This window comes from Malurus melanocephalus, unplaced genomic scaffold (genome assembly GCF_030028575.1).
Source record: "Malurus melanocephalus ecotype Western Australia unplaced genomic scaffold, MMel_1.1 scaffold_7, whole genome shotgun sequence".
NCBI classification, from domain to species: Eukaryota; Metazoa; Chordata; class Aves; order Passeriformes; family Maluridae; genus Malurus; species Malurus melanocephalus.
Window position 1 is genome coordinate 2,478,842 of NW_026623239.1, and position 12,437 is coordinate 2,491,278.

Here is a 12,437-nt window from a genome sequence, read left to right on the forward strand (position 1 = left end):
AGCTCTCTACAAGTAAGGAAAAAGTTTCCCAACACATCCAAAAAMCAGAACTTTTTTCCTTAAATACTTCGGGTCATCTGATCAAAAAAATAAGGGTCCTTTTTGGATGAAACTGTTTTGGCAAKTAATAACAGTGTTATTTTAGTGTAATAAGAGTTTGACTTCTTTGATTAGTAGTCCTTCCCTGCAGCTGACAGCTGATCTTACATCATCTTCATTGGTGATATACTAATCCAATTGTCTCAGGACTTTGTACGGGAGACTTTGTTTTCAGCTCAAGAGTGTGCTTTTCATACTTTAGCAAACCTATTCTGTTTTATACCAGCTGCCAGGTTGGTATGAACTGGGCTTTTTCTTGTTTTCACATAGTACAGAGGTTACTAATAAAATAAAACACAGAATGGCTTTCTAATCTCATTATTCCTACCTTTTTTTTTTTTGTTTGTGATTAAGTCTCTTAGATGCCACTGTGACTTTATTTCAATGCTGCTCTTACCTGTGTTCACTCCTCCAGTGAATATCCACGCTCCAGTTGTCATAGCAGCCTTAATAAGGCCTTTTCCAAAGACTTGTTTGAGTTTTGGCTGGAGTTCAAAATTCTGAAGRCCCCCATGCACAGAGATGAGAAGTTTGGGGAGCTCAAGTTGCCACTCTTTGGTCATCAGATGCAGAAGAAGGTCAGGCTTTGTGTCAAAAGACACACGTACATACTGTAGAAACAAGGGCAACAGTGGAGAGTAGAGAAAAAAAACATTGGTTATACTCACTGGTTTCTAATGCATGTGATCCATGCCCAACAGATCACTAAAAAAAGGCAATCTTTATGACAAAACCAGTAACTAAGTTCTGGTAACCAGTAACTAAGTAAATAACCTGATTATTGGTTTCCTAGTTAACAAATCAGGAATAATGGGACACTTGCAATTCACAGGCAGATAATTATCTTTCTTCAGGAAATTAAGACATTAATTGTTTCAAAATKCTTAGCAATGCTTGAAAGATTAATGTCTATCATTTATAATGCAAAGACTGGACCAGAAATGTAAGTSGTCTGCCAAAGATGACCTAGTAGCCAGAGTCACAACTGTGTATTCATTTGTACCTCATTTTCAAACTAACAAACTATCAAAAGATAAGAAATAACACAAACTAGCTCAGTTATTCAAGCATACATTGAGTTTAAACTGAGCAAGACTATTAAATAGGTACATTTCAGATGAAAGAAAAACTATGACCAATAGACCAATCTGTACAGATTCATGGTCTTGCCTAACAAGACACTAGAACCTAAAAGTGCTGTGAAACAAATTTCTGCATATCCAGTTGTTGGCTGCTCTGTGTTACATGTGCAGCAATTTGTGCCAGGGTAGATCATGCCCATCTTTGTGTGCTAAAAGATAACAACTATCTTCAAAATTTCTGCAGCACTGCCAAGTCACACATGCACCTGTCTCTCTCCCTTACAAGTCTTTCTTCTGCTCTTTCTGTTGCTGTTTCACAAACCCTGTGACAGGGCAGGTGACACTTTTTTGATTTATAGTTACACAGCAGAAACAGGAAAAATAAGATCTGGAAGGAGCCTCTTAAAAAATAAAATAGGTTACAGAAAACACTCATCTATCAACCTTGTGACTGCATCAGTGCCTGTAGAGCTACTTCAGCAGTCTTTCCCTTGATATGTTGTCAGCACAGACATCAGGCTGTACACCTTTGCTTTCAGCCTGAGGAATACTTAGTCCTAACTTGTTTATTGTAACATGCCAGGTAGTATAATATCCATATACATTATGTAATCATTTTATCCCTTTTTGACACATCTAATCAGTACTTCTTGCCAAAAGTTAGTTCTCTCTTTGTTATATTGCATGATAATCAAATGGATTCCTTTCTAGTTGGGTAAGAAATAAGGACATTTTTCAGAGGAAACCGCTGATAGACAGGATTTTTTGCAAAAATGGATTGTTGCACAGTGAACATCCATTTTTAAGACTTCTGGAAGCAAAAGTCTGTTTGCCCAATTAGTTGGGAGGGCACAGCCAAACTGAATGCTGAGCAAGAAGTTGGGAATGCATGTGACCCCCGTGCGTAGGTAATGTTCTCTGCAGCAGCCAGGCAAATTTACAACAGCAAATGGACACAAAAATTGCAGTATTCATGTCAGTGAAGCTGATTAACACAGGTGAACTGCTTCCCCAGGAGCTACTCAGTCAATTTCCAGTGTGGGATAAAATCTTGTATGGCACCTGACCCCACTGACCAGATGGAGATGTTAGTAGTTTATAAATCGGGATTTGAGGGTTGTTGAAGTTTTAACACACCAGAAGGTATAAGAAGAATGATCTTTACTCTCTTTTCTCTGCCTTTAGGCTGATCTGAGGTTTGCAAAGGGCAGCTGGAGGATTCATACATCTTTCATGGGGCCTACATGAAAGCTGTTGGTCAAACTATGCAATCTTTAGTTTGGAATCACTGGTACCTTACTTCACTTTTTGGTGAGGACAGATGGCGAGTCTTAAAAAGATGATTAAGGTGAAATAATACTGGCAATGACCATACAGATATGTTGAAAACACGCCMTTGCATCATCCAAGATTATATTAAGATGTAGGCACAAATGGCATCAGATGTGTATTACCTAATCTGAACAGTGACTGTATTGCTTCATATTTTTTATTTATTTAAAAAAAATTTAGTGTTTTTTTAATACTTCAGAATGTGTGATTTCACATCCGTACCTTCTTAAGTCTATGTATTGCTCTCCTTATACATGAAGGTCTCTGACTTCCAATAACTATAAATTTATAAAGTGAAGCAGAAAGTTAGAAGTGTTTTCTTGCATTTATTTGAAATGTAGACATCTTTTATGAGAAACAACTTACTCTCTGTACTGCAGGCAAAACACCTCTACACTTAGGATAATTTTACTTTACAAAGTGGAAACTTAAGGAAAAATAAATCTCTAAGTCTCATTCTTGCAAATTAAAATTTAAATCAACACAGATAAGATTTACTGGTTTAGAAATTTTTGGCAATGGTGCCAAAGATGATTTTCCTTTTGTGCACAGCATTCAATTTTTATGACTATTTGAATAAGTTTTGCTCTTGCAGGGGTAATTTTTAGATTGGTATACTTGAAGTGACTCTTTTGCCATCACTTAACATGTTAGCTAGTAACTAAGAGAGAATTCCTCCATTCCATTTTTCAAAGTTTACATTAAATTATAAAACACACCTTTAGGGCCATTTTTGTCCATAAGAAAAATTAATTTCCTCCAGTCTTGTAACAGAATATTTAGTCCTATCAGTTTGAATGTTAACGAGTATTTCTTTGGTTTCTGAATTCTCTTGCTATAGCCTCTGGAGATTTAATTTAAATCTAAGCCAAGCCACTGTGCTGCTGTGCTATGAAATTCCATGCCTGGTGTATCTGTCAGAAACTGCCAGTTCTAATGGCAAAAGATTTAGCCCATTCCTTATGGGAGAAGGATATGGATGGGATGCAAGAGTTCAGTTATTATGTGTCAGGAAAGACGGTAAATATGGAAGCAAAATACAGGTTKGAGTAACAAAACATACAGGCTGACCTGACTGGCATCAACATAGAACGTGAAATGACAAACATCAAGCTCCAGCTGTAATGCCCATTTGATCCCTAAACTAGCCCAGTAGCAGTCAAGAGTGCTTTTGTTGCCAATTGTTTCACTTTTTTTGTCAGGTATTCTCTCAACACATCCCTGAACAAACTTCCAAGTTTGACTCCAGTGCCCTAGGGCAAAAGTCAAAGTTCCTGAGAAACACAATTTCTATTCTGTTACTTAAGCACAGCTATCTCGTTAAAGTACTCGGTGAATGAGTGCATATTCAGAATTTTGTTTTATTTCTTGTTTTATTTTTATTCCCAAATACTGGTCCTGTGTTTYTTTTTGGTAACTTAAATTTCTATCACTACAGATATGTCTTCAAATTAAAGACTGATTTCCTCAAAATGTGATCCTCACCCCTCCCCCTCCCCCCCAAAAAGAAGTTAGATATAATTCTCACTGAATTCAACAAAAAACTTGTTTCTTAGACTGAAACCAGATTTGTTCTGTGTAACTTGTTTCTTCTTGACACCTTAAGGCCTAATCCAAGTTCCAATAAATAATCAGTGGAAGGACCCTCATTTATTTAAATGGACTTTGGATATGACTTTCTGCATTTTTTCTCCTTTTTCTCCACGTAGAACACCATCTTTTAAGTTCTGAAAATATTTTTAAAGAATTAATTTACTATAAGAGAAACAATGTTTTCTGCCTTTTCATGATTTATGCAAGTTATAGGATTATCTCTCTTTTTTTTCTCAAAAGCCCTGATGACTTTTGGCATCCCTTCTAAACAGTTTTCATAGAACTCAACACATTTGAAACCAAGAAAAATACCTTTTTCTGTGACTGATTTTGAAATATCCTTAATAAAGTTTTAAGGATCTGAATATTAGCAACTCTGTCTGAGTAACTGTTAAAGTTCATTGGAATTTCACTGATATTCTTTCATGTTTCCATGCACCATAAGAGAAGTTAAGCAGATAACACTTGAAGTAAACTTCCTTTCTTTTGCAGCTGCAAACTTATTTTAGGATTTTACTATGCATATGAAATGTATCATTGAAATGCATTCAATGAGGAGCAATCTATTTAACTCACCAAAGGCTTTTCAAACAGCCATCTTCCATTTAACCCTGAAAACCCATGATGAAAGAAATTTTAGTTCTCTAGAGAACAATCCTGTAAAGGGGTTTATAGACAATATAGGCCCACCAAAATTAACAACAGAGAATTAGGTTTGTGTGTGTGTGTGTGAAGGCAGATAATGTATTAAAAATGGGTTTAGTTTGGTCACAAGTGCAGTGCCAAATGCATTACAACACTGCACCACAGCAAGACTGTTTAACTGGTACACTGAGGAACAGAACACATGTTAAAATTTTTCAGAATATTGCTCATAATTGGAATGGAATCACTAACATTAGTTGGTGATTAATAATCACTTTCTGACTGAATAAAATGCTAGGACATAGTCAGATGAGCGTGTTACTTCYTAAACTGCAAAGAGCTAACTAGTGTAAGCAGATACTATTTTATTAATTTTCCTGTATTTTTTAAATTTTATTTGCAAAAGGTATTAATAAAAATTATGTATAYCCTCATGCCTCTCACATCTTTTTACAGTTGTTATAATTGAAAATCTGCTGGAAAAACAAAATAAATGATGACAAGCAAAGTTGTTAATTGCGTTTCTTACAYATTAATGGGATGAGTCACTTGTAAAGAAAATGTGAGATTTATAGAGATATGAACACCATATTCTTGTTGGARGATAATCTGTGGTTACATGAAGATTGAAGAAAAGGCCTTTTTAGTRACCGATCTTGTTAACCAATGTTACCTAATCTCAGGTATGTGTTTCTATATAATTTGCTGCACCCTGAGCTATTCACATTTTTGATTTAAGGAGTTTAGTGCAGCTGCACTGAAGATACTTTAACAAGTCCATGACATTAGCAAAAGTCATGCTGCTTGGGAATTTTTGTTCCATGTGGCTCTGGAAATGAAATTAATGGTCAAGTCAGCTCTACTGACAATATGTAAACCTACCTTTTTGCTGGATTGTTTGAAATCCATGTGTTCTATTACAATTTCAGTATAATTTTCATTTCCACAGCTGAAGATCTGATTGGTATTGTCTGGTGGCAACCCATGTAATATTTCATCATGAGAAATATAATAATACTTATAATACTTACATTTATCTTGTATTAAAACCTAATTCTCTTACTTCAAATGGAGAAAATAATACACTAATCTGTTCTATTAGTTAACTCCTGGTTTCCCAATTATAAATCCAGGCCTATGGTTTCTATTAACAAACCCTACCTTTGAAGTCTGATTAATTAATTCTTTCCAGTCTGAGTCAGAAAAATTTAATAATTTTGCTGTTAGCACTGACCATGAAAATAGTACTCAGCTCTGTTTCCCTTGTTTAATAATTTTCCTTTGTATGCATCCATTTCAGGGAATAAAATAGGCAATAGGTGAAAAATCTAATGCCAAATTCTTCCCCTGAGGTTTCCCTTGATTTGGTCAGCTTGCCAAGTCCTGCTGCTTTGTAAGGTTACTTTATTATTCAATAGGCACGATATTAACCTATCATGACTGTCAGCAAAAGTATTATTTGGTAGTTAGTATCTAGAAAATAACAAATACATTTTTAGAAAGGAATCAATTTATAATTTTTTTCTCCCCACAATCTTTCTTCCCCTATCCATGCTGCTCAGCTTCTCTGTGTTTGGGTTTGAGAATGTATAGTTGGACAAGAATATTTTCAAGTAATATTGAGTACTTTTYCCAAGCCTTATTTTTTCAATAGAATTTCTCCTTTTTCCCTCCTCTGCTGGCAAAGATGTTTGGTTCCTTTGACTGAGTAAACTCTTCAAACWCTCTTTCAACAAGAGCTTTTGGATTTTTAAGTTTTATTAACTATGGGAAAGACCTACTATCCAGTAAATGCAAAGGCAGAAGTTTGATTTTTTACTTATAAAACTGTAACTATTAGTCAGGCAGATTTGTGACTAAAACACAAACACAAGGACATCTTAGTGCTGCTTTCTGTGTCAAACACATTATAACAAAGCTCTTTAATCTGTTTCCATTTAAATGGTTATGCATGCTTCCCTATTTGTGTTTTGGTTTTATGAGAGGTATTTTTCTCACTGGTGGTAAGTAAGCACAACACCCATTCAAGAGATATTTATTGAATCATTTAATTTGAAGCACTTTTCCCACTAGTGGGATAATTAAATTTCTAGAGATTTTGAAGTTGGTTTTTTTTTCTAATTAGTGAATAATTTGTTCTTTTCCTATGTTTTAGGTGGGGTTTAATGATTACAAATAGATGACAGGTGCATTATCTTTTTGATTCTAGTCTGTCAAAATAAATTTGGAGTTTTTCCAGCAATAAATGCATTATCTGTATTCATCCCTAAGTTTTAACTTGTTATTTAGATTTCTCAGAGTTTAAGTCCATTTTTCCTTTCTCATTTTTTCTTTTTTTTTCTAAATTTTTCACGGTTTCACTCCTTACTGCCCTCTGTGACAATGATTTTCTTTACTTTATGCAGACTTCCAGTTTTATCTGCACAGTTTTACTTCAATTGTTTTTTCTTTGAGCACACACCATACATCTTAGAGCATCTCCTGTCTCTTCTGGCACTACACCAGGACATCAGAATCACAGTAAAGATCAGAAATCCTCTAGGAGAACTGGTATCAACAGCTTCCCTAAAACCTTCACTACTTCTTTGCTCTCCAAGACTACTTTTGTCTGGACAGGGCTGTTTATGCTTTATAGCAATCTTCAAGAACATCACTGRAAAAGCTCTAGTGATTATTCCTTCTCATAAATACTTATTCAATGCAAAGTATCCATATATGGTTAATAACATTTAGTATTGTATCTCTGGATCTTTCTCAGCTTGGATGTAGAGTGTTTTGTTTTGTACTCACTTTTCATGATATGAATGGCAGGATTTGGTTCCTTTAATTGCTGAGGGAGTATCCTATTTACAGAATCAGTCTCTCTAGCAAGAGCCTTGCAAATTTTTAGGTGATTGGTTATCAACCAAACATATGGTGTCTGTGATACTCTCAGAGAAATTACATATTTTTCTTTTTCTTGGTGCAGCAGCTTTTTTTCTAGTTTCTACCAAAAGAAGCCATCCATCTACAYAAGCAGAACCACCCTCTTAAGTTGTCATTCCAACTCCAGCACCTCTGTACATATGTGAGGAAAATCTTTTCCTCTCGCTAGCATAGTCACTGAGATTTTCACTGTCTCTAATCTCTGTCCTTTATCACAGCTCTGAGAAACCTGCTGAGAAGAATTCATGCACAAAAGACAGTGTCGGGTTCCTGGGCAGGTTATTCTGCAGAGCGCCCAGGARTTCTGCTTCTGGCCTCACTGCCAAAGCATTGTATTTGCCATGAAGTGACAGGCACATACTCATCTGTCATTCCCAAAGATCCAGGTTCTGCAGCTGGGATACAGTCARAGAGATTCTTCCTTTCATGCAACATTACGTAGGAGAAATACAAGCATGGGTAAGTGAATGTGCTGGAAACGTCTCTCCAAGCTAGTGGAGCAAAGCTTTCAGATATTCCATACACTATGGTATCACTCCATCGGGAAGGAGCAACTTCGTGCTCAAAGGATTTCCTCGTTTCGAGGTTAGACACTCACTGGAACCTCTTATTTCACTGAAATATGAACCGTGAGTTTAACTGGCCTGTCTTCCGATACACGTCTGGATGAACAGTAAAAGGAATTTGSTATGCTTAAAATTTGTCAGCTTTGCAGGCACAGCCAGCAAGGGGGAATCATAGATAATTCTAAAATTATTCAGAAAAAGAGGGATGATTAGCCACTGGAATAAAATTAAGACAGCAGCACATTAAAGTGTCTTCAGTCTTCATAAAGATAACGCCTCTTACACTGCGCTCCAGCTTTTACAATTAACTTTGTTCACGTACTCTATGAAACATAAAAAACATACATTCCAGACTTAAACTCGATAGAACTTTAGCATGAACTTAAGCAAGAACATCGCTCATTCTTTGTGAACGCTTATTTTTAGCTAGCAGCATCATTTATCTAAGAGAAAAACATGGTTACCATGGCTTTATTGGAGTGGCCTCCTCCTTGGAACTCAATGGTTCCAAAAGCGTCGGTCGGGCTGAGCTGCGTGTGCTTGCTGATGGACCACTTCTCCGACTGGATGTCATTGCGCGTGAGCCTGGGCTCGCTCTTCTCATTCTGAGTAACGGAGGCGCTTGGAGGCTGTCCAATGTGCTGACCTGTTAGACGCCCACAGCAACACCTAGCACATGAAACAAACAGAAAACCCCAGTCAGGTGCATGTACAAATTGAACAGAGAAACGAACTACAAAAAGAACCCAACCCCTTTTCAACTCTGCTGACTCCTCTCCTGAAGCCTTTACGTATGGACGCAATATAGTACATATATATCACCTTTCTTTTCCTGTGTCTTGTTTTGTTGTGGACTCTCCTATATTTCAATAAAAACATGCATGGTTCTAAATATGTACACAATGAAATTAAAGAACATTTTCTGTTTTCTTCAAGTAACATCAGAACCAGTAATCAGCTTTTGCATGGATTAGTATATATTTTAAATTGCTAGTTTAATGAATGTATTTTCTTTTGACAGTGTTGTGTGTCATGCATCCAATTTAGGTAAATATTAAATGCACCAAATATCAAAATAAGAAGATAAGGAAATTAAATACAGATGCTGATCCACCCTTGATTTATCTTTTTTTTAATTAAATAAACTTTGAARTGTAAACAAAGAGTTCTGATAAGAATCCATCACTCCAGATGTAATCTGACCACCTTCTGAATGAATAAATTCACAAAATATTTATATCTGTATCCACTGTATGCATATACAATAGAGAGAGAATTTTTTTAAAATCAACTTTCATTTTTCATACAAGTAACATGCAATTACCTATGGGGGTCTTTGGTGCTGGGTATGATGTGAACACATTCTCTCTTGTAAAATGCTCTTTCTATCCATGATTTCTGTGCCTAAAAAAGAGAAAGGACATGCCTTGAGCTCTGTTTGCATATTATATACAACTTACAGTACAACAGGAAGTRGTACAAGGTAGAAAAACTTCAAACACAACAGAAAATATCACTGATTTTTCAGACAAACGGTGCATGTTTTGCAGAGAGCACACATTCCATTAGAACTATAGTTCCCTTCTAGAGCCAAGCACCCAAACCAAACTTTTAATATTGTTTTCATATTCACTAGCCAGATGACCTTGGTGCTGTCACCTGCMTTTTCAGAACAGAGGAAGCAATCTCTGGAGAAGAATTAACTAAAACTCTAAATCTTTCTACATGGCAGAAAAACCCCTACACCTGTTCATTAAAAATGTCTGTTTCCATGCCASTGATACAACTAAACCAGCTCAAATAAAAAAAGGAAAAACAAACCACAACCAAACAAACCAAACTACCCACATTTTTACACAAGTACTGAGAATRTTGTTCAACACAGAGACAGAAACTAGTTTCCTATGAGGCTTAATTAAAAATTTAAAAAAAAAAAGGAAGACCTGTTTCTGAAACAAAACACAAAAAATTTTAGTACATTGAGTTAGATGACTGGCAGGTAGCCTCTAAAATAGTTCAGTGAAGCTATGATTGTTCGTAACACTTAAGATCTTGACTCACATATTCACAGAAAAGCAATAAATTTCCCTTAATTTTTAGATACATGAGAAGTCCTTTTAAACAGAAAGAGAGATTGGTAGGAAAGGAAAAATTGGAAAAAAGACCAAACACAAAAAAAAAGAAAGAAGAGACCTTCAGAGTTTGGAAATATTTTTAATTATCTAGRAAATCTTCACTTCATAAAATATGAATTCTAGCAAACTCTTTAAAACATTCACACAAGCAGAGTTCTATTATTTCATTTAATAAAGAGATGAGTCAAAACTTTCATTTGGAAATTCACTTAAAACAGATTAACTTGATAAAATATATTTAAATAATAAAATTAACCACTTAACTGCACAGCATAAACAGTACTAATAACTATGAACTATGACAAAATTATCTGAGAATTAAGTAATGTGAAATGGACTTTGGACAATTTAAAGGAMATACGAGCATCTTGCCTCTGTGAATTCTCCAATTGCCTATGTAACATTACCTGACCAGTTACCTTTTACTATGTAAAGTTATACAAGTAATACCTATGTATTACTTTTACAAACYGACATCACTATCTTACATTTCCTTCTTGTCAATTCAATCTGTATCCTGTTTTCCATGTTTAAAACCAGAAACCTCTGCTCCCGAAACTTGTGAAAATCTCTGTGAACTGAAGAAATTTCTTGGAGTCAGTGGATGCCACTGGCCCAAACTATAAAGTACCATAATAAGAATTTCTAACTACATCTACTACTTATCAGTCCCATTATACAGAAGTTATTCTTTTGCCTTTAACACAGAAAGTAATTCCTTGTTCAATCTAGTGGTTATTGATGTTATTTAGCAATATTTTATCTTTGGTCCTTGCATTTTGATATGAAAAGTATGCCAGACTTCATATTTTATAGTAATATCAGATATCTAGATGCACTTTTTTTTTGCAGTAAGAAAAGAAAAAGTCTATTAAAACCATTAAATGAAACTATGASTGATCTTTCTCACAGTAGCAAACAGAAGGGTAATATCTTCCAGAAGGCTGGGCATTGTGTTTAAACAAAGTGTTGTTAAATAGAAATTCTGAAAGCTAAAGAAATTTTACTTTATCTAAGAGAGAATACATTGAGGTTTAATTTATAATAATTTCTAAATATCCTTTATTAAATATATTATAGTTTTTGTACTTTTCTGCAAACAATTTACCTTGGTGAACTTCCTGGCTACACAGAACTAATGTGGTCACTAGCTAAATTTATCTCAAGACTCAGCAAAGAAAGGTGCCATAGAAGGTACTTCACTGAAATTTTTTCTTTTGTTATAAAAGCAAACTTTCAAAACYCAAGAAACTGAWATTTAAAACTTGTTTTCCTAGCCTTTTTCATATCGTCTTTGCAAGTGGAAAATAAACACAGCTACTCTGAAAAAAAMCCCAAACCAATATTAATAATCCGTATTTGAGTTTTYGTCATAGTTCTTCCAAGGTAATACTGCAAAAATAATAGTCTGRTTTAAAATCTCCTTTATTCATATCAGGAAAAGATACTTTCCAGCTTTTAAATAACACATTTTTTTAAAGAATATACTGTCTTATCCAGCAGAGTCGCGATGACAAAATATGTGATCTACTAATCTCACAATTCCTTGTCCTTCCAAATTTAAATGAAAACACCTGGTTTCACTGCCCCATAYCAGTTATGTTTCTGCAACAGATGTAATTTGCAATGAACTATAAAGTTCAGAGATATAACAAATTATATTACTTGCCATGGAGTGTTCATAACAGAACAACTTCAAGAAATCAACATATTCATTACTAAACTGTCTGCATTAAACTCTTACTTCTAATGTCAACTAATGAAGTAGTAAAAAATTGAGACAACTAAGGCCAAGTATTTTCAAGATTAGTAGAGCAAGAAGCTTATCTTCTCCTTCTCTTGCTTCATAAATACTTCTTCAGTATTGATTAATAAGACAATTTAAAGCCCAGAGAGAATTTAGAAAGTACACGCCATACTTGAATTCAGTTTATTCATATCTTAGCTCTCTGAATAAGTCTCTCTCTTTACTAACCTCTCTTAAAATCCCACCAAGAGTATTTCACTTTTCTCTATTCTTTACCTGAGCATCGAAGTTGGCATTTAGGGCTGTCCCGGAG

The 12,437-nt window shown here is 35.0% G+C and overlaps 1 protein-coding gene across 1 annotated transcript in view; it reads right to left on the reverse strand.

The window, feature by feature from the left end:
• Window positions 1–12,437, reverse strand: part of TRPM3 (transient receptor potential cation channel subfamily M member 3) — a 252,210-nt gene that overhangs the window by 118,250 nt on the left and 121,523 nt on the right. Inside the window, exons 2-4 of the mRNA XM_057372497.1 lie at window positions 9,567–9,646; window positions 8,707–8,911; window positions 497–710 (exon numbers count right to left, since the gene is read on the reverse strand). Coding sequence (XP_057228480.1) covers window positions 497–710; window positions 8,707–8,911; window positions 9,567–9,646 — 499 coding nt within the window. The remainder of the gene's footprint in view (window positions 1–496; window positions 711–8,706; window positions 8,912–9,566; window positions 9,647–12,437) is intronic.